At 45.1% G+C, this 23,980-nt stretch overlaps 2 protein-coding genes across 2 annotated transcripts in view; both read right to left on the bottom strand.

Moving 5' to 3' along the window:
- Nucleotides 1-18,194, bottom strand: part of LOC119309066 — a 60,223-nt gene extending 42,029 nt beyond the window's left edge. The window contains exon 1 of the mRNA XM_037585159.1: nucleotides 18,164-18,194. Within this exon, the coding sequence (XP_037441056.1) occupies nucleotides 18,164-18,194 (31 nt within the window). The remainder of the gene's footprint in view (nucleotides 1-18,163) is intronic.
- A 602-nt stretch (nucleotides 18,195-18,796) lies between these two features.
- On the bottom strand, nucleotides 18,797-19,548 carry LOC119305172 (glutaredoxin-C1-like). Its single transcript, XM_037581768.1, has one exon. It carries the CDS (start codon nucleotides 19,420-19,422, stop codon nucleotides 19,111-19,113), a length of 312 nt encoding a protein of 103 aa, XP_037437665.1. The 5' UTR covers nucleotides 19,423-19,548; the 3' UTR covers nucleotides 18,797-19,110.
- Between the last annotated feature and the right edge of the window lie 4,432 nt (nucleotides 19,549-23,980).

The following is a 23,980-nucleotide window of genomic DNA, read 5'->3' as shown; positions in this document are numbered from 1 at the left end:
CCCCCCCAAGGCACCTAGGAGGTGCCTTACCCTCCTAGGACTCTTGCCCCCTTAAACCCTAGGCGCATGGGCCTATGTGGGGCTGGTGCCCTTGTCCCATTAGGCCAAGGCGCACCCCCTTACAGCCCATGTGGCCCCCCGGGACAGGTGGACCCACCCGGTGGACCCCCGGGACCCTTCCGGTGGTCCCGGTACAATACCGATAACCCCGAAACTTGTCCCGATGCCCGAAACAGGACTTCCCATATATAAATCTTTACCTCCGGACCATTCCGGAACTCCTCGTGACGTCCGGGATCTCATCCGGGACTCCGAACAACATTCGGGTTACTGCATATACATATCCCTACAACCCTAGCGTAACCGAACCTTAAGTGTGTAGACCCTACGGGTTCGGGAGACAAGCAGACATGACCGAGACGACTCTCCGGTCAATAACCAACAGCGGGATATGGATACCCATGTTGGCTCCCACATGCTCCACGATGATCTCATCGGATGAACCACGATGTCGAGGATTCAATCAACCCCGTACGCTATTCCCTTTGTCTATCGATATGTTACTTGCCCGAGATTCGATCGTCGGTATCCCAATACCTCGTTCAATCTCGTTACCGGCAAGTCACTTTACTCGTACCGTAATGCATGATCCCGTGACCAGACACTTGGTCACTCTGAGCTCATTATGATGATGCATTACCGAGTGGGCCCAGTGATACCTCTCCGTCATACGGAGTGACAAATCCCAGTCTTGATCCATGTCACCCAACAGACACTTTCGGAGATACCCGTAGTCTACCTTTATAGTCACCCAGTTACGTTGTGACGTTTGGCATACCCAAAGCACTCCTACGGTATCCGGGAGTTACACGATCTCATGGTCTAAGGAAAAGATACTTGACATTGGAAAACTCGAGCAAACGAACTATACGATCTTGTGCTATGTTTAAGATTGGGTCTTGTCCATCACATCATTCTCCTAATGATGTGATCTCGTTATCAATGACATCCAGTGTCCATAGTCAGGAAACCATGACTATCTGTTGATCAACGAGCTAGTCAACTAGAGGCTCACTAGGGACATGTCGATGTCTGTTATTCACACATGTATTACGATTTCCGGATAACACAATTATAGCATGAATAAAGACAATTATCATGAACAAGGAAATATAATAATAATGCTTTTATTATTGCCTCTAGGGCATATTTCCAACACTCATACCTCTTGACGTGGGCACAAGCCTGAAATCCCAATTTCATCCCTCAAAACATCTCATATGTTTCGTGATGTTTCAAAAACATCTTTGGTGCCTCAACTCTAAACCGTTTAACTGAACTATCACGTAGTTATCAAAAAGTGTATGTCAGACGTTCGCAACATCCACAGACAATGTTTGGGGTTCAGCACACTGAGCGGTGCATTAAGGACATAAGCTTTCTACTGTCCGCATAATCGCTACTTTCAACTTTCAACTATATTTTCTCTAGGAACATATCTAAACAGTGGAACTAAAGCGCGAGCTACGACATAATTTGCAAAATCCTTTTGACTATGTTCAGGATAATTAAGTTCATCTTATGAACTCCCACTTAGATAGACATCCCTCTGGTCATCTAAGTGGTCACATGATCCGAGTCAACTAGGCCGTGTCCGATCATCACGTGAGACGGACTAGTCATCATCGGTGAACATCTTCATGTTGATCGTATCTACTATACGACTCATGCTCGACCTTTCGGTCTCCGTGTTCCGAGGCCATGTCTGCACATGCTAGGCTCGTCAAGTTAACCCTAAGTGTTTTCGCTGTGTAAAACTGTCTTACACCCGTTGTATGTGAACGTAAGAATCCATCACACCCGATCATCACGTGGTGCTTAGAAGCGACGAACTGTAGCAACGGTGCACAGTTAGGGGAGAACACTTCTTGAAATTTTGTAAGGGATCATCTTATTTACTACCGTCGTCCTAAGTAAACAAGATGCATAAACATGATAAACATCACATGCAATCAAATAGAGTAGTGACATGATATGGCCAATATCATACAGCTCCTTTGATCTTCATCTTCGGGGCTCCATGATCATCTTGTCACCGGCATGACACCATGATCTCCATCATCATGATCTCCATCATCGTGTCTTCATGAAGTTGTCATGCCAACGACTACTTCTACTTCTATGACTAACGCGTTTAGCAATAAAGTAAAGTAGTTTACATGGCGTTCTTCAATGACACGCAGGTCATACAAAAATAAAGACAACTCCTATGGCTCCTGCCGGTTGTCATACTCATCGACATGCAAGTCGTGAATCCTATTACAAGAACATGATCAATCTCATACATCACATATCATTCATCACATTCTTCTTGGCCATATCACATCACAAAGCATACCCTGCAAAAACAAGTTAGACGTCCTCTAATTGTTGTTTGCATGTTTTACGTGGCTGCTATGGGTTTCTAGCAAGAACGTTTCTTACCTACGCAAGACCACAACGTGATATGCCAAGTGCTATTTACCCTTCATAAGGACCCTTTTCATCGAATCCGTTCCGACTAAAGTGGGAGAGACTGGCACCCGCTAGCCACCTTATGCACCAAGTGCATGTCAATCGGTGGAACCTGTCTCACGTAAGAGTACCTGTAAGGTCGGTCCGGGCCGCTTCATCCCACAATACCGTCGAAACAAGATTGGACTAGTAACGGTAAGCATATTGAACAACATCAACGCCCACAACTACTTTGTGTTCTACTCGTGCAAAGAATCTACGCAATAGACCTGGCTCATGATGCCACTATTGGGGAACGTAGCAGAAATTCAAAATTTTCCTACGTGTCACCAAGATCTATCTATGGAGAAACCAGCTACGAGTAGAAGGAGAGTGCATCTACATACCCTTGTAGACCGCTAAGCGGAAGCATTCAAGTGAACGGGGTTGATGAAGTCGTACTCGTCGTGATTCAAATCACCGATGATCAAGTGCCGAACGCACGGCACCTACGCGTTCAACACACGTACAGCCCGGTGATGTCTCCCACGCCTTGATCCAGCAAGGAGAGAGGGAGAGGTTGAGGAAGACTCCATCCAACAGCAGCACAACGGCGTGGTGGTGATGGAGGAGCGTGGCAATCCAGCAGGGCTTCGCCAAGCACCACGGGAGAGGAGGACGACTTGGGAGAGGGGGAGGGCTGCGCCAGAACTTCGTGTATAGCTCCCATGCGCCTCCCCACTATATATAGGGGTGGAGGGGCTGGTTTCTTGCCCTCCAAGTCCATTGGGGCGTTGGCCAAGGTGGGAGGAAAGAAATCTCATTATTTCCTTCCCCACCGATTGTTATCCCCCCTTTTTAGGGATCTTGATCTTATCCCTTCGGGATATGATCTTATTCCTTCTAAGGGGGGATCTTGGTGCGCCTTGACCAGGGGTGTGGGGCCTTGCCCCCACTACCCACGTCCATGTGGGTCCCCCCATGCAGGTGGGCCCCACTCCGGAACCTTCTAGAAACTTCCCGGTACAATACCGAAAAATCCCGAACATTTTCCGGTGGCCAAAATAGGACTTCCCATATATAAATCTTTACCTCCGGACCATTCCAGAACTCCTCGTGACGTCCGGGATCTCATCCGGGACTCCGAACAACATTCGGTAACCACATACAAACTTCCTTTATAACCCTAGCGTCATCGAACCTTAAGTATGTAGACCCTACGGGTTCGGGAGACATGCAGACATGACCGAGACGTTCTCCGGTCAATAACCAACAGCGGGATCTAGATACCATGATGGCTCCCACATGTTCCACGATGATCTCATCAGATGAACCACGATGTCAAGGACTTAATCAATCCCGTATTCAATTCCCTTTGTCTATCGGTATGTTACTTGCCCGAGACTCGATCGTCGGTATCCAATACCTTGTTCAATCTCGTTACCGGCAAGTCACTTTACTCGTTCCGTAACACATCATCCGGTGATCAACTCCTTGGTCACATTGCGCATATGATGATGTCCTATCGAGTGGGCCCAGAGATACCTCTCCGTTTACACGGAGTGACAAATCCCAGTCTCGATCCGCATAAAACAATAGATACTTTCGGAGATACCTGTAGTGCACCTTTATAGTCACCCAGTTACGTTGTGACGTTTGATACACCCAAAGCACTCCTACGGTATCCAGGAGTTACACGCTCTCTTGGTCGAAGGAAGAGATACTTGACATTAGCAAAGCTTTAGCATACGAACTACACGATCTTTGTGCTAGGCTTAGGATTGGGTCTTGTCCATCACATGATTCTCCTAATGATGTGATCCCGTTATCAACGACATCCAATGTCCATGGTCAGGAAACCGTAACCATATGTTGATCAACGAGCTAGTCAACTAGAGGCTTACTAGGGACATGGTGTTGTCTATGTATTCACACGTGTATTACGATTTCCGGATAATACAGTTATAGCATGAATAAAAGACTATTATCATGAACAAAGAAATATAATAATAATCAATTTATTATTGCCTCTAGGGCATATTTCCAACAGTGTCCCACTTGCACTAGAGTCAATAATCCAGTTCACATCGCCATGTGATTAACACTCACAGGTCACATCACCATGTAACCAACATCCAAAGAGTTTACTAGAGTCAATAATCTAGTTTACATCACTATGTGATTAACACTCAATGAGTTCTAGGTTTGATCATGTTGCTTGTGAGAGAGGTTTTAGTCAACGGGTCTGAACCTTTCAGATCCGTGTGTGCTTTACAAATCTTTATGTCATCTCCTAGATGCAGCTACCACGCTCTATTTGGAGCTATTCCAAATAAATGTTCTACTTGGAGCTATTCTAAATTGTTGCTCCATTATACGTATCCGGTATCTCTACTTAGAGCTATCCGGATAGGTGTTAAGCTTGCATCGACGTAACCTTTACGACGAACTCTTTTACCACCTCCATAATCGAGAAAATTCCTTAGTCCACTAGTTACTAAGGATAACTTTGACCGTTGTCCTATGATCCATTCATGGATCACTCTTGTACCCCTTGACTGACTCATGGCAAGGCACACTTTCGGTGTGGTACCACAGCATAGCATACTGTAGAGCCTACGTCTAAAGCATAGGGGACGACCTTCGTCCTTTCTCTCTTTTCTGCCGTGGTCGAGCTTTAAGTCTTAACTTCGTACCTTACAACTCAGGCAAGAACTCCTTCTTTGACTGGTCCATCTTGAACACCTTCAAGATCATGTCAAGGTATGTGCTCATTTGAAAGTACCATTAAGCGTTTTGATCTATCCTTATAGATCTTGATGCTTAATGCTCAAGTAGCTTAATCCAGGCTTTCCAGAAATTCATTTCTGATCATCGATATGTCAACAACATATACTCATCAGAAATTCTATAGTGCTCCCACTCACTTCTTTGGAAATACAAGTTTCTCATAAACTTTGTATACACCAAAATCTTTGATCATCATCAAAGCATACATTCCAACTCCGAGATGCTCACTCCAGTCCTTAGAAGCATTGCTGGAGTTTTGCATACTTATTAGCATCTTTCGGGATTGACAAAACCTTCCGGTTGTATCACATACAACCTTTCCTCAAGAAAATCGCTGAGGAAACAATGTTTTGACATCCTATCTGCAAGATTTCATAAATAATGCAGTAATTGCTAATATAATTCCAACAGACTCTTAGCATCGCTACGAGTGAGAAAGTCTCACCGTAGTCAACTCCTTGAACTTGTCAGAAAACATCTTAATGACAAGTTGAGATTTCTTAATGGTGACATTTACCATTATCGTCCGTCTTCCTTTTTAAAGATCCATTTATCTCAATGGCTTGCCGATCATTGGGCAAGTCCACCAAAGTCCATGCTTTGTTCTGATACATGGATCCTATCTCGGATTTCATGGCTTCTAACCATTTGTCGGAATTTGGGCCCACCATCGCTTCTCCATAGCTCATAGGTTCATTGTTGTCTAGCAACATGACCTTTAAGACAGGATCACCGTACCACTCTGAAGCAGTACGCGTCCTTGTCGTCCTACGAGGTTCGGTAGTGACTTGATCCGAAACTTCATGATCACTATCATAAGTTTTCCACTTCAATTGGTGTAGGTGCCACAGGAACAACTTCCTATGCCCTGCTACACACTAGTTGAAGTGGCGGTTCAATAACCTCATCAAGTCTCCACCATCTTCCCACTCAATTCTTTCGAGAGAAACTTTTCCTCGAGAGAGGACCCGATTCTAGAAACAATCCTTTATTGCTTTCAGATCTGAGACAGGAGGCATACCGAACTGTTTTTGGGTTGTCCTATGAAGATGTATTTATCCGCTTTGGGTTCGAGCTTATCAGCCTGAAACTTTTTCACATAAGCGTCGCAGCCCCAAACTTTTAAGAAACGACAACTTAGGTTTCTCTAAACCATAATTCATACGGTGTCATCTCAACGGAATTACGTGGTGCCCTATTTAAAGTGAATGTGGTTGTCTCTAATGCCTAACCCATGAACAATAGTGGTAATTCGATAAGAGACATCATGGTATGCATCATATCCAATAGGGTGCAACTATGATGTTCGGACACACCATCATACTATGGTGTTCCAGGCGGTATTAATTGTGAAACAATTTCCACAATGTCTTAATTGTGTGCCAAAACTCGTAACTCAGATATTCATCTCTATGATCATATCATAGATATTTTTATCCTCTTATCACGACGATCTTCCAACTTCACACTGAAATTATTTGAACCTTTCAATAATTCAGACTCATGATTCATCAAGTAAATATACTCAACATCTACTCAAATCATCTGTGAAGTAAGAACATAACGATATTCACTGCATGCCTCAGCACTCATTGGACTGCACACATCAAAATGTGTTGCTTCCAACAAGTTGCTATCTTGTTCCATTTTACTGAAACCGAGGCTTTTCAGTCATCTTGCCTATGTGGTATGATTTGCATATCTCAAGTGATTCAAAATCAAGTGAGTCCAAATGATCCATCTGTATGGAGTTTCTTCATGCGTATACACCAATAGACATGGTTCGCATGTCTCAAACTTTTCAAAAACGAGTGAGTCCAAAGATCCATCAACATCGAGCTTCTTCATGCGTTTTATACCAATATGACTTACATGGCAATGCCACAAGTAAGTGGTACTATCATTACTATCTTATATCTTTTGGCATGAAAATGTGCATCACTACGATCGAGATTCAATAAACCATTCCTTTAGGTGCAAGACCATTGAAGGTATTATTCAAATAAATAGAGTAACTATTATTCTCCTTAAACGAATAACCGTATTGCAATAGACATAATCCAATCATGTCTATGCTCAACGCAAACACCAAATGACAATCATTCAGGTTTAATACTAATCTTGATGGTAGAGGGAGCGTGCGATGTTTCATCACATCAAACTTGGAAATACTTCCAACACATATCGTCAGCTCACCTTTAGCTAGTCTCTGTTTATTCCGTAGCTCTTTTATTTCGAGTTACTAACACTTAGCAACCGAACCGGTATCTTATACCCTGGTGCTACTAGGAGTACTAGTAAAGTACACATTAACATAATGTATATCCAATATACTTCTATCGACCTTGCCAGCCTTCTCATCTACCAAGTATCTAGGGTGGTTCTGCTCCAGTGGCTGTTCCCCTTATTACAGAAGCACTTAGTCTCGGGTTTGGGTTTAACCTTGGGTTTCTTCACTGGAGCAGCAGCTGATTTGCCGTTTCATGAAGTATCCCTTCTTGCCCTTGCCCTTCTTGAAACTAGTGGTTTCACCAACCATCAACAATTGATGCTCCTTCTTGATTTCTACTTTCGCGGTGTCAAAACATCGCGAATACCTCAAGGATCATCATATCTATCCCTGATATGTTATAGTTCATCATGAAGCTCTAGCAGCTTGGTGGCAATGACTTTGGAGAAACATCACTATCTCATCTGGAAGATCAACTCCCACTTGATTCAAGTGATTGTTGCACTCAGACAATCTGAGCACAAGCTCAACAATTGAGCTTCTCTCCTTAGTTTGCAGGCTAAGAAAATCGTCGGAGATCTCATACCTCTTGACGTGGGCACAAGCCTGAAATCCCTATTGCAGCCCTCAAAACATCTCATATGTTTCATGATGTTTCAAAAACATCTTTGGTGCCTCAACTCTAAACCGTTTAACTGAACTATCACGTAGTTATCAAAAAGTGTATGTCAGACGTTCGCAACATCCACAGACAATGTTTGGGGTTCAGCACACTGAGCGGTGCATTAAGGACATAAGCTTTCTACTGTCCGCATAATCGCTACTTTCAACTTTCAACTATATTTTCTCTAGGAACATATCTAAACAGTGGAACTAAAGCGCGAGCTACGACATAATTTGCAAAATCCTTTTGACTATGTTCAGGATAATTAAGTTCATCTTATGAACTCCCACTTAGATAGACATCCCTCTGGTCATCTAAGTGATCACATGATCCGAGTCAACTAGGCCGTGTCCGATCATCACGTGAGACGGACTAGTCATCATCGGTGAACATCTTCATGTTGATCGTATCTACTATACGACTCATGCTCGACCTTTCGGTCTCCGTGTTCCGAGGCCATGTCTGTACATGCTAGGCTCGTCAAGTTAACCCTAAGTGTTTTCGCTGTGTAAAACTATCTTACACCCGTTGTATGTGAACGTAAGAATCCATCACACCCGATCATCACGTGGTGCTTAGAAGCGACGAACTGTAGCAACGGTGCACAGTTAGGGGAGAACACTTCTTGAAATTGTTGTAAGGGATCATCTTATTTACTACCGTCGTTCTAAGCAAACAAGATGCATAAACATGATAAACATCACATGCAATCAAATAGTGTAGTGACATGATATGGCCAATATCATATAGCTCCTTTGATCTTCATCTTCGGGGCTCCATGATCATCTTGTCACCGGCATGACACCATGATCTCCATCATCATGATCTCCATCATCGTGTCTTCATGAAGTTGTCACGCCAACGACTACTTCTACTTCTATGACTAACGCGTTTAGCAATAAAGTAAAGTAGTTTACATGGCGTTCTTCAATGACACGCAGGTCATACAAAAATAAAGACAACTCCTATGGCTCCTGCCGGTTGTCATACTCATCGACATGCAAGTCGTGAATCCTATTACAAGAACATGATCAATCTCATACATCACATATCATTCATCACATTCTTCTTGGCCATATCACATCACAAAGCATACCCTGCAAAAACAAGTTAGACGTCCTCTAATTGTTGTTTGCATGTTTTACGTGGCTGCTATGAGTTTCTAGCAAGAACGTTTCTTACCTACGCAAGACCACAACGTGATATGCCAATTGCTATTTACCCTTCATAAGGACCCTTTTCATCGAATCCGTTCCGACTAAAGTGGGAGAGACTGGCACCCGCTAGCCACCTTATGCACCAAGTGCATGTCAATCGGTGGAACCTGTCTCACGTAAGAGTACGTGTAAGGTCGGTCCGGGCCGCTTCATCCCACAATACCGTCGAAACAAGATTGGACTAGTAACGGTAAGCATATTGAACAACATCAACGCCCACAACTACTTTGTGTTCTACTCGTGCAAAGAATCTACGCAATAGACCTGGCTCATGATGCCACTGTTGGGGAACGTAGCAGAAATTCAAAATTTTCCTACGTGTCACCAAGATCTATCTATGGAGAAACCAGCTACGAGTAGAAGGAGAGTGCATCTACATACCCTTGTAGACCGCTAAGCGGAAGCGTTCAAGTGAACGGGGTTGATGAAGTCGTACTTGTCGTGATTCAAATCACCGATGATCAAGTGCCGAACGCACGGCACCTCCGCGTTCAACACACGTACAGCCCGGTGACGTCTCCCACGCCTTGATCCAGCAAGGAGAGAGGGAGAGGTTGAGGAAGACTCCATCCAACAGCAGCACAACGGCGTGGTGGTGATGGAGGAGCGTGGCAATCCAGCAGGGCTTCGCCAAGCACCACGGGAGAGGAGGACGACTTGGGAGAGGGGGAGGGCTGCGCCAGAACTTCGTGTATAGCTCCCATGCGCCTCCCCACTATATATAGGGGTGGAGGGGCTGGTTTCTTGCCCTCCAAGTCCATTGGGGCGTTGGCCAAGGTGGGAGGAAAGAAATCTCATTATTTTCTTCCCCACCGATTGTTATCCCCCCTTTTTAGGGATCTTGATCTTATCCCTTCGGGATATGATCTTATTCCTTCTAAGGGGGGATATTGGTGCGCCTTGACCAGGGGTGTGGGGCCTTGCCCCCACTACCCACGTCCATGTGGGTCCCCCCATGCAGGTGGGCCCCACTCCGGAACCTTCTAGAAACTTCCCGGTACAATACCGAAAAATCCCGAACATTTTCCGGTGGCCAAAATAGGACTTCCCATATATAAATCTTTACCTCCGGACCATTCCGGAACTCCTCGTGACGTCCGGGATCTCATCCGGGACTCCGAACAACATTCGGTAACCACATACAAACTTCCTTTATAACCCTAGCGTCATCGAACCTTAAGTGTGTAGACCCTACGGGTTCGGGAGACATGCAGACATGACCGAGACGTTCTCCGGTCAATAACCAACAGCGGGATCTGGATACCCATGATGGCTCCCACATGTTCCACGATGATCTCATCGGATGAACCACGATGTCAAGGACTTAATCAATCCCGTATTCAATTCCCTTTGTCTATCGGTATGTTACTTGCCCGAGACTCGATCGTCGGTATCCAATACCTTGTTCAATCTCGTTACCGGCAAGTCACTTTACTTGTTCCGTAACACATCATCCCGTGATCAACTCCTTGGTCACATTGCGCATATGATGATGTCCTACCGAGTGGGCCCAGAGATACCTCTCCGTTTACACGGAGTGACAAATCCCAGTCTCGATCCGCATAAAACAATAGATACTTTCGGAGATACCTGTAGTGCACCTTTATAGTCACCCAGTTACGTTGTGACGTTTGATACACCCAAAGCACTCCTACGGTATCCAGGAGTTACACGCTCTCATGGTCGAAGGAAGAGATACTTGACATTAGCAAAGCTTTAGCATACGAACTACACGATCTTTGTGCTAGGCTTAGGATTGGGTCTTGTCCATCACATGATTCTCCTAATGATGTGATCCCGTTATCAACGACATCCAATGTCCATGGTCAGGAAACCGTAACCATATGTTGATCAACGAGCTAGTCAACTAGAGGCTTACTAGGGACATGGTGTTGTCTATGTATTCACATGTGTATTACGATTTCCGGATAATACAGTTATAGCATGAATAAAAGACTATTATCATGAACAAAGAAATATAATAATAATCAATTTATTATTGCCTCTAGGGCATATTTCCAACAGTTGTGTACCGCACTGGAAGTGTGCCTTGCCATGAGTCAGTCAAGGGGTACAAGAATGATCCAGGAACGGATCATTGGACAGCGGTCAAAATTATCCTTAGAGGAATAAGGAAATGTTTCTCGATTATGGAGGTGATAAAGAGTTCGGCGTAAAGGGTTACGTCGTTGCAAGCTTTAACACCTATCTGAATGACTCTGAGTAGTAAACCGGATACGTATAGTGGAGCAACCATTTGGAATAGCTTCAAGTGGAGCGTAGAAGCAGCATTTACAATATGGCATAGAGAATTGCGAAGTACATACGGATCTGAAAGTTGCAGACCCATTGACTAAAACCTCTCTCACAAGCAAAACATGATCAAACTCCAGAACTCATTGAGTTTTAATCACATGATGATGTGAACTAGTTTAATGACACTAGTAAACTCTTTGGATGTTGGTCACATGGCGATGTGACGTAATCACATGACGATGTGAGCTAGATTATTGACTCTAGTGCAAGTGGGAGACTGTTGGAAATATGCCCTAGAGGCAATAATAAATTAGTTATTATTATATTTCCTTGTTCATGATAATCGTTTATTATCCATGCTATAATTGTATTGAAAGCAAACTCAGATACATGTGTGGATACATAGACAACACCATGTCCCTAGTAAGCCTCTGTTGACTAGCTCGTTGATCAATAGATGGTTACGGTTTCCTAACCATGGACATTGGATGTCGTTGATAATGGGATCACATCATTAGCAGAATGATGTGATGGACAAGACCCAATCCTAAGCCTAGCACAAAGATCATAGTTCGTATGCTAAAGCTTTTCTAATGTCAAGTATCATTTCCTTAGACCATGAGATTGTGCAACTCCCGGATACCGTAGGAATGCTTTGGGTGTACCAAACGTCACAACGTAACTGGGTGGCTATAAAGGTGCACTACAGGTATCTCCAAAAGTGTCTATTGGGTTGGCACAAATCGAGACTAGGATTTGTCACTCCGTGTAAACGGAGAGGTATCTCTGGGCCCACTCGGTAGGACATCATCATAATGTGCACAATGTGACCAAGGCGTTGATCACGGGATGATGTGTTACGGAACGAGTAAAGAGACTTGCCGGTAACGAGATTGAACAAGGTATCGGGATACCGGCGATCGAATCTTGGGCAAGTACAATACCGCGAGACAAAGGGAATTGTATATGGGATTGATTGAGTCCTTGACATCGTGGTTCATCCGATGAGATCATCGTGGAACATGTGGGAGACAACATGGGTATCCAGATCCCGCTGTTGGTTATTGACCGGAGAACGTCTCGGTCATGTCTGCATGGTTCCCGAACCCGTAGGGTCTACACACTTAAAGTTCGATGACGCTAGGGTTATAAAGGAAGTTTGTATGTGGTTACCGAATGTTGTTCGGAGTCCCGGATGAGATCCCGGACGTCACGAGGAGTTCCGGAATGGTCCGGAGGTAAAGAATAATATATAGGAAGTGAGGTTTTGGCCACCGGAAGTGTTTTGGGGGTCACCGGTAATGTATCGGTACCACCGGAAGGGTTCCGGGGTCCACCGGGAGGGGCCACCAGCCCCGGAGGCTTGCATGGGCCTAGTGTGGAAAGGGACCAGCCCCAGAGTGGGCTGGTGCACCTCCCACCCTTGCGCAAGGCACAGCTAGGAGGGGAGAGGGGAAACCCTAGGCGCAGATGGGCCTATAGGCCCACCCTGGGGCGCGCCCCCTCTCTCCCCCTCTTGGCCGCCCCCTCCAAGTCCCATCTAGGGTTGCCGCACCCCTAGGGTGGGAACCCTAGATGGGGGCGCAGCCACCTCCCCTCCTCCTATAAATAGTGGGGGTTTTGGGGCTGCCAGAGACACGAGAACCTCTCCCTCAAGGCGCAGCCCTACCTCTCTCCCTCCTCGTCTCCCGCGGTGCTTGGCGAAGCCCTGCAGGATTGCCATGCTCCTCCATCACCACCACGCCGTTGTGCTGCTGCTGGATGGAGTCTTCCTCAACCTCTCCCTCTCTCCTTACTGGATCAAGGCATGGGAGACGTCACCGGGCTGTACGTGTGTTGAACGCCGAGGTGCCATCCGTTCGGCACTAGGATCTCCGGTGATTTGGATCACGACGAGTACGACTCCTTCAACCCCGTTCTCTTGAACGCTTCCACTTAGCGATCTGCAAGGGTATGTAGATGCACTCTCCTTCCCCTCGTTGCTGGTTTCTCCATAGATAGATCTTGGCGATACATAGGAAAATTTTGAATTTCTGCTACGTTCCCCAACAGGGAGGCGCCAAGACTTGGGTGCGGCTGCCCTCCCCCTGCCCTCCTTTATATAGGCCCCAAGGGGGGGCGCCGGTGCTGGGAGATTCAATCTCCCAAGGGGGCGGCGGCCAGGGGGGTGGAGTGCCCCCCAAGGCAAGTGGTGCGCCCCCCTCCACCTAGGGTTTCCAACCCTAGGCGCAGGGGGGGCCTAAGGGGGGGCGCACCAGCCCACTAGGGGCTGGTTCCCCTCCCTCTTCAGCCCACAGGGCCCTCCGGGATAGGTGGCCCCACCCGGTGGACCCCCGGGACCCTTCCGGTGGTCCCGGTACAATACCGGGTGACCCCGAAACTTTCCCGATGGCCGAAACAGCACTTCCTATATAGTTTTCTTTACCTCCGGACCATTCCGGAACTCCTCGTAATGTCCGGATCTCATCCGGGACTCCGAACAACATTCGGTTTGCTGCATACTCATATTCATACGACCCTAGCATCACCGAACCTTAAGTGTGTAGACCCTACGGGTTCGGGAGACATGTAGACATGATCGAGACGGCTCTCCGGTCAATAACCAACAGCGGGATCTGGATACCCATGTTGGCTCCTACATACTCCTCGATGATCTCATCGGATGAACCACGATGTCGAGGATTCAAGCAACCCCGTATACTATTCCCTTTGTCAGACGGTATGTTACTTGCCCGAGACTCGATCGTCGGTATCCCAATACCTCGTTCAGTCTCGTTACTGGCAAGTCACTTTACTCGTACCGTAATGCATGATCCCATGACCAGACACTTGGTCACTTTGAGCTCATTATGATGATGCACTACCGAGTGGGCCCAGTGATACCTCTCCGTAATACGGAGTGACAAATCTCAGTCTCGATCCGTGTCAACCCAACAGACACTTTCGGAGATACCTGTAGTGCACCTTTATAGTCACCTAGTTACGTTGTGACGTTTGGTACACCCAAAGCACTCCTACGGTATCCGGGAGTTACACGATCTCATGGTCTAAGGAAGAGATACTTGACATTGGAAAAGCTCTAGCAAAACGAACTACACGATCTTGTGCTATGCTTAGGATTGGGTCTTGTCCATCACATCATTCTCCTAATGATGTGATCCCGTTGTCAATGAGATCTAATGTCCATAGTCAGGAAACCATGACTATCTGTTGACCAACGAGCTAGTCAACTAGAGGCTTACTAGGGACGTATTGTGGTCTATGTATTCACACGTGTATTACGATTTCCGGATAATACAATTATAGCATGAATAAAAGACAATTATCATGAACAAGGAAATATAATAATAATCCTTTTATTATTGCCTCTAGGGCATATTTCCAACACGCCCCTAGTACACGACAAATCAATTGTTAGTCGTGTGCGGCGCCCCCCTCCACCATTTACACCCCGGTCATATTCTCGTAGCGCTTAGGCGAAGCCCTGCAAGGATCACATCACCATCACTGTCACCACGCCGTCGTGCTGATGGAACTCATCTACTACCTCGATAACTTGCTGGATCAAGAAGGCGAGGGACGTCATCGAGCTGAACGTGTGCAGAACTCGGAGGTGTCGTACGTTCGGTACTCGATCGGTGGATCGCGAAGAAAGTTCGACTACATCAACCATGTTGTGAAACACTTCCGCTTATGGTCTATAAGGGTACGTAGACACACTCTCCCCCTCGTTGCTATGCATCTCCTAGATAGATCTTGTGTGAGCGTAGGAAATTTTTTGAAATTGCATGCTATGTTCCCCAACAATCCATGTATCTCTCGGGTGCCCCGGTCCAGGGTCAATTGAAGTTCACCAATCCACTATCTCATAGTTTGTAGTGGGCATCCATATGGTTTTTGCCACCTCCGAACATGTCAACCCACACCTGTCTCTCAACCAAACATCCCAAGAGGACGTGTAGAATCATTTCAAGCTCCTAGTCACAGAGTGGACAAGCCACTGAGTGCGAAGACAACACTTCTAAACTCTATCTATGGTCCAATACCACTTTCTCAACACCATCCATGCGAATATCTTGCATGATGTTGGGGCATACGACCTATAAATATGGATCACCCCGGTGTTGTTGACTCGACCAAGAAAGAATGCCCATTAGACTATCCTAGAGGAAAATTGCCCATTGCCCTCCTAGGCCAACACAATTGCATTGTCAACTCCCTCTAAGAGTTGAACCTCAGTCAAGTGATCAACCAGGTGAAGGAAGTTTTCTCATGCATGTTGGGGTTCACACCCGACCACCAACCACCATCCATCCATTCTCTCATAGTGCGTGTCTTGATTGGCCTTCTTGTCGGCGCAAGCAAAAAGGTTGGGCGCCACATCTTCTAGCCTTGATCATTCAACAACCGATCTTCCCAGAAGAGCGCAATAGCGCCATTTCCCAACTTGCATCTAGTTGTCGCCTTGTATACTGCCATCAATTCTTATGGCCCCTGAATGTTGAATTTCCCCCATGATTCCTCTGGCATTGTTTGTCTTAATCACAGCCATCTAGACCTATGCGCCAAGTTGAGGAGGTGAAGGTTTGGGACACCAAGCCCTCCCAACTCCTTAGAGGAGCAGACATGATTCCAAGCAAGCAGGCACCAGTCCACCTACACGTTGCATATCCCCTTCCAGAGAAAACCGCAACCAATCTTCACTAGTACCCCGAGGCTTTTTTGCGGGGATGTCAAGTGTCAGCATTGCACCTCCATTCTAGTGCCTCCAAACATCATCATCACCTGCCCACCCGGCAGGCGTTCCACTGTCTTGTCCACCATGGATTGCAGTTGGGTAACTGAGGGTGTCCATAGTCCGAGAGGCAACCCGAGATACTTGCACGACCATGGGAGCACCGGGAAACCAAGCTCCGTGACGACGAGATCAACTTGCTCCAAATAGCACATAATGGGGTGTATCGAGCACTTATTCAGGTTGGTTCACAACCCAAAGCCATGTGAAAGTTTGTGACATTGGCCAAATAAGCCCTAAGGCTAAGAACATCCTGCCTCAAGAAAATCACCACGTTGTCCACGAAGATGGATGTACGGTGCTGGCCTCAACCACGAAGGCGCCAATGGTGAGAGGACCCCGCAGCTCACCAACTTTAAAATGTTGCAGACTTTTTTTTAATGGTTGAACACATTTTCTTTAAAATTACAGGAACCAATTTTTACGTTGGGTATTGTTTTAAAAAACTTTCACAAACATATTTTTGACACGCTTTGAACAATTGAACTTTTTTTATTGCGATGAACATTTCTTTGAATGATATGAACACTTTTTACAAATTGCATGAAGATTTTTTTCATTACATGAAACAGTTTTAATCGTAGTGAACTTTTTAAAATTAAGTAAATTAATTCTAAAAAACATATATTTAGAATATTAAATTATGAAAATGAACGGAAACAAAAGAACGAAGGAAACGAGAAAAGCAAACCAACTCCTCTCTACTGGCCGGCCCACTACGAGCTCCTTCAGGTGAGCCGCTCTTCCATCTTGCCAAATTGGTCATAGGGAAGCTCCGCACTGACCGCAGGTGATTGTGTAAGGTGTTTTTTTCTTGAGCAATGCTACAGGGCCGGCCCTGTGTTTCGGGAGGCCCTAGGCGAACTTGACGACATGGGTCCCTATATCTTAAGTCCTAAGACAATATATATGTATGCGTGTGTTATATATATAACTTATTAAAAATAATTTTCAATCACATATCTTTAGTTTAAAATATGACTATAATAATTCAAATGACTCCATCTAGAACAATAATAACCAAATTCGAACCGACTCCATAAAAAACAATGGTACTAAAAAGATCACAAAATGAAACTAAATAAAGAATACAAAGAATGGTACTAAATCATCAAGAAAAGATCAAAAGAGCATACAAAGAATTAGGAATTTATAGATCGGATAATTGGAACCCTAGACATGTTACATAGAATGACAAAAAATTGATAGATTGGATTAGAATATGTCATACTAAATAAAAAATAAATAAACTACTGAGATTGTCAAATTGAGGTTTGGGGATGGACAGGAACATGGGTGTGTACTTCTTGACTTCCAGTCGGATGCGTACTTGACTATTTGTATAGGTATTGCCGTATTGCCGCGGTGCCGGATGCCGGATGGCCGGGCTGCCGCCTGCCTGCCGGACTGCTGTGTGGCGGCGACGGCGAGCCGGTGACGCGAGGGCGACGCGGCAACGGCCAAGGGGCAAGGCGCCGAGCGAGCGAGAAGGCCGATGGGCGGGCGAGGGCGACGAACCTACGAAGGAAACGTCGAAACGAGCGTGAGTCACGGCGCCGCTTCGCCTTCGTGTATCCATCAGCGATCGCTAGCTAGCTATATCTGGGCCGCCTAGCCCATCCTATTTCTTTTCTTTAATTCTTTTGTAATTTTTTACTTGCTTTTTGCTGGGCTATAGTATATGTATATACTTCATCATGTGCCCCCCCCCCCCTCACCTGGGTCCTGGGCCGTCGCCCCATCGCCCATGCCCCAGGGCCGGCCCTGCAATGCTAGAGTTACATAAAAAGCTCTACATAATTAACGTAACGAACCAGGTGGATGGATATAATTGGAGGTAAGGGGGAAGACGGGCCCACCCCCCTGAAAAACAGGGGGGGAGGTTTAGTTATTAGGAAGTCTAAGTAAAGCGGTACATAGCTCTTCGTTGATGTAGGATTTTCGTTTTTTTCTTATTTGTCCCTCTCAGCGAATAAATGTCACCTAAACGCTCAGAGCGACCATCCATGAGTTGGCCCAGTTAAATGCTGAGACACGGTTTTGATGGTAATTTTTTTTCTGGTTTCATGTGTCTATTTTAGGCGATCTTTCTTTTGATAGTTTCTTTATTTATTAATTTTTGTATTTTTTACCACTTTTAGAAATCATAATATTTTGAAATTTTAAACCTTTTCAGGAATAGACGATTTTTAAAAAAAATCATGAACATTTTCTAAAATACAAAAGAATTTTCAATTGGTGAACAGTTTTTAAATTGGTCAACATACTTGAATTTAAAAACATTTCTAAAATAGCGAAACATTTTTTTGGAAATTCGTGGTCATTTACAAAAACCTAAACATTTTTTAATATGAAATAAATCCCGTAGCTAGCTTTTCTTCTTGAGATCACAAACTAGGAAACTATTACAAAGTTTGAATTAACACAACACCAACTATAGTTCTTTTTAAAAAACACCACTAATTATAGTGTGCTTAACACTTTGACAGGAACAGGTACTCCCATGTGTACAGTAAAAGGACCTGCAGGGTTCCCATAGTCCCCATCATCACCTGATACAGGGAAGGATAACAGAGCACGTACACATACGTGTATTGCATTATTCTCTGGCGCCTAAATGCCTAATACATCAGGCCGAATATATACAACAAAACCCTCCCACGCACTACACCCATACAGCACCAGCATTACGAAGCAGTGGGACAAGCTTGCCGCCGAGATGAAGGGACATGACCTTGTCGGTGCATCCGACGAGCCGGCCGCCGATGAACACCGCCGGCACAGCAGGGTTCCGGCCGAGGAGCCGCACTAGCGCCTTCTCCATCTCCTTCCCCCTAGGGTCCTCGTCCAGTTCGACCACCATCGGGTTCACCCCGAGATCGCGGAGGAGGCTCGTCACCGTGTGGCACATGCAGCAGGAGCTCATGCCGAAGATCACCACCGCCCGCTGCCCCGCTAGCTTCGTCACCTGCTCCATCAAGCTTAGTGCTGTGCTAGTGCTACTGCTAGTAAGCTCAATTAATAATACGATCGCTTCTAACTAGCTCTTGTATACGAGGCTTTGAGCTGTGCTGGCTTGCTTTGAGCTGGTCATAGGGGAGCCCTGCATATATAGCCACGGAAATGTGCACCGGCCGGCAGGATGAGCTTCGAGCAATTTGACCCGGGAAAAAGGTGATACGGGAGGGTTCGGATAAATCCCGAGCTCCTTTAATTTGCGCGGCTACACGTATGGGCCTAGTGTGGAGCATCGAATATTTGGATTGCAATATGGCGATGCGGCGACCTGATACCAAAGGGGCCATGATCTAATGGAACTTTGTGTTGTTGATAAGGCCTGGAGCTCTGACTTTTTGTAAGTTCTCCTCTATCCTATTTTTTTCTAGAAGAATCAAATCTATTGTAAAGATTCACCGGAAATACAAAACACCTCGAACATAATAAAAATTACGTCGAGGTTAATGGACCATCGAACAATCATTGCCACTGATAGAACGAGCAGCCGACGCGTCGCTGTCGCCCCTTTCATACTGAAGCCGGCCTTACCTTGTCGATAATAGTCGGGAAGTCTTCGTGCACGTGCCCCTAAGGCCCAGCGCCCCAGAGCCGCAGTCGTCGCCGTTAAATTCTTGAATCGATCTGAAGAACCTGACACCAAATATCGCCATTGCGTACGCACGACGAGAAACCCTAGCCTCGGCGCCACGGGGAGCTGGCAAGAATCTACGCCGGAGCTTCGTCTAATCCATCCCAACGGACAGACTTGAGGAGGATTGGAGCCCGAAAGACTGACTCGAAGAAGAAGCGCTGCCATCCGTCCAAACGCCACCCCTGCGAGGACTAAATCCTACCTATCTACTAGCCGGATCCGAGGCACCAGAAATCCCCTCCCCGCCACCGGCCGCCGGAGCGGCGGACGGAGGGGAGGCGAATACATGGGCTCGTCGGTGTAGATCGAGGCGAGGAAAACTTTTCCTAGTCGCCTTGCGAGAGGAGAAAGAAAAGCTATTGGTCTTTTCGCATTACTCTTCTTTTAGTGATGAATCCCCAAGGGGATGTCAACACAACCCCGAAAATCCGCTACAGAGCCCAGGCTCATATGCACCGTGCTGACGAAAAAAATCAAAACAAATACTAGAAAAAATTCAAAAAAATCCAATCTTTTTTGCATGGTAGATAATTTGATGCGTGAGGTCCGCTCTAATTTTTGAATCATTTCGACATCTGAGCAACTCTTGACAAAAACACAAATTCGGAGTCTATAAAAAAGTTTACTGTTCGTGACCTGTTCTGACCGATTTGTCTTTTTTGCCGAGAGCTGTTCAGATGTCCAAATGATTTGAAAATTAGAGCGGACCTCACGCACTAAATTCTCTACCATGCAAAAAAAAAAAGAATTTTTTTTAACGTTTTTGTGATTTTTTTCTGACCGGATGCGAATAAGTCTGGGCACCAAAACGCTGCACTCACACAACCCCCTCTATCCTATTCGACAAGTCAGATGAGAGAGACAGGGAGAGAGATGCTGGTGATGATATCCATATGGTCTTGTATGTGTGTGTCCTGGCATAACCAGGGAGTGTAGCTACACGTCCATCCAGTTCATGCATACAATTTTTTCTTATATAAATCTTTAAAAAAAATCTCAAATTTTGCAGGTCAAATTGGAAAAAAAAATTCAACATATATACTTGAAGTGATATAGTTTATTTCGAAAAATAAAAAATTTATGCGACACCAAAATAGAAAATGTTGTCTGCCCAATGTACTTCTAATATGTTCAGCTTTATATATTATTTTATTTCAGACATTTACTAGGTTTTGTGCTGAGTTTCAAAACTTTACCAAATTCATTCTATCGGGAACTCGGCAAAGTTTATATCTATCGAGTTTGATTCAAAATTGGACTCGACATTAATAAGCAACTCGGCAGACATTCCGTTAACGTCGCGTCTCGTTTGACGGTGTGCTTTGGTGAGTTTTCCTAAAGGTGAAACTCGGCAAAAAATGTTGGTTTATTCAATGAGTTCGCGATAGAAAGAAGTCGACATATTTACCGAAAAAGGGTTTCCCCCCGCTTTATATTATAAAGCAACATACACCGATAACAGGGTAACTGCCGGGGCAAACGGCACACCAAGCCCAAAAGGGAAAAAGAAGAAGAAATAAAAGCCAATAACGGCAACGCGGCAAGCACAGATGATCCGCCACCGCTGCGCCCTCCATCTTCGTCCCACCACACGCCATGGCACCGGACCGCCATATACCAAGCAGCACCTCCAAGAAGGAATGCGACGCCAACGACGCTGCTGCCCGGACATGTCCTAGGGTTTACCCCGACATACGGAGGGGAGCGGGGGATGGGTAGCACCGACGCCCTTCAGGAAGGAATGATGGCACCCTCAGGTGTCACCGCGTCGGAGCTGGATGAACCAGCAGAGATTTCTCCCGCATCCCCAAGCACCGCTACCCACTCGAACCGGGGCCATCCAACCATCTTGCCATCCGCAAGCACGCGCCACCACGGTCTTGGACACATCCACGCCACCCCGCTGCGAACACCACCACGAGGCCAAGGAGACCGGAAAGAAGCACCAAGCGACGGGAAGAACCACACCGAAGCCAAGCGGGAGGGAACCACCTCCCCCGCCGACGTGCGGGAGGCCCGAGCCCCCGGCGACGTATTTAATGTTTGTCGGGCCCTGTTCAACCGAGTGTTGTTCGCCGAGTTTGGCACTCGGTGAAGATTTTGCTGAGTTTATTATGGACTCTGCCGAGTTTCAAAATGGACGATTTTATTAGTGGAGGGACAAAAAATGGGACGTTTATGTGTAGTGAGGATATTAGGCTAGCATAGATCTTAAATCTTGATGCTATGGCGTTTACCTATCACACAGATAGAGGGGCGTACCTCGGCCAGATTTACAAAAAATCTACCCTTGTACATTAAAAGTTTTGGAAGAACAACGCATGCTACACTATAAGGGTGGAGGGGCAGTGGAAGTGAGAAAACTACGAGCTAGTTTTTCACAGGCATTTCAGCAAATAACTTGTGTGTATGTAGAAAATTTGAACCATATTACGAAATCCACAAGAACCAAGGTATCCAATGTTCACCACAACAATATACTTGCAAGAGCAGCTCATTACAACATCAATACCCCAACATAATCATCAACATATTAAAGAACGCATGTATGTCATGTCTCTAATGTCAACACAACCAAAACATACCAAACTTGAGCAATATGTACCAATAGCAAGCAAACACTAGAGCAGCAACCAATATGGCAAAAGAAACACCAAATGAAGGGGAGCACTAGGATTTATGTGGAAACCCCTTGCAAGGAAAAACTATAGACGACGGTGAGCAATCTTTCATGATAGAGATAGAACCAAGTGCAAAGTGAAAATCAACAAGTAAGGGAGGCTCCAAATCCATTTTAAGAGAAATGGCCGGATCTCTGCTTACCCTAGAGCTCTCTAGTACAAAATAAGTTTCAGTTCTCTCTGCCTATTCGTGAGCTTGGTGAGAGGCCGAAATAAATAGTTCTCCAGAAAGCCCCCTCAGCTTGGTAATTATGTCAAACAATCATTATTTCAGCATATAACATGCATATGCTTTGTTTTGCATGTTGGAATAGACAAAATGGCTTATAAATGGTGAAATGAGAGCTGGACATCATCAACATAATTAAACGTGATTAATTTCATTGAGATTCAGTCATTCTATTCGCATGGAACAGAAACTGCACCGACGTGAGTGTACAATAGCTTATTCTACATCCCTAATAACACTGTATACAAAATCTAATAAAAGAGTGTATAAAATATAGTAATTCTAGAATAAATTTGCTACTATCAAAGTTTGTGATTTACTATAGTTTTTATAAAAATTACTATGTTTTATATACCGTGTTACTATATTTGTATATGGCATTACTAGAAGCGTAGGATAAACTATTCTACACTCACGCTTAGTTTAGCATCAATTTAATATAAACAAACATGATTCCATAGAAAGAACAATATACGACATCATAATATTGCGATGTTCAATCTATTAATTTTGGCACACATATTTTATTCACTGCTCTCTAATCATCTACTTGTACACCTTTTTTTTTTTTGAGAAAATCTGTGCATCTTGTGTCTGTATAAACAACTAACTTTTCTTGCTAAATAATAGTACAAAAGTAGCCACAGTGATAGATCGGAAGTGCTAATAAATAAATACTACACCACAGTTCTTGATATTGATGATTAATACGGAATTCATCCTATGTATCCCATAGCAAAACCGTACAACAACAATCTAGATATGACAAAAAATCAATTTGTCAAACACCTGACCTGCAACAACTATCAATAATCCATCAAACTAACAAGTATTTTAACATGTTTATTTGACCCTTCTGAGGATGCTATACTACTTGAACCTCCTACGTGCATGTATAGCTTTGAGTGGAGCTTCACGGATGACGAGGTGGAGTACAAGTGCAAGGGAACGTGAAGGAAGCGTGGAAGCAAAGACA

The sequence above is a fragment of the Triticum dicoccoides genome, chromosome 5B, assembly GCF_002162155.2.
Source record: "Triticum dicoccoides isolate Atlit2015 ecotype Zavitan chromosome 5B, WEW_v2.0, whole genome shotgun sequence".
Taxonomy (NCBI): Eukaryota; Viridiplantae; Streptophyta; class Magnoliopsida; order Poales; family Poaceae; genus Triticum; species Triticum dicoccoides.
The sequence above is the reverse complement of the archived record's forward strand: the minus strand, read 5'-3'. Positions and strand labels throughout refer to the sequence as shown.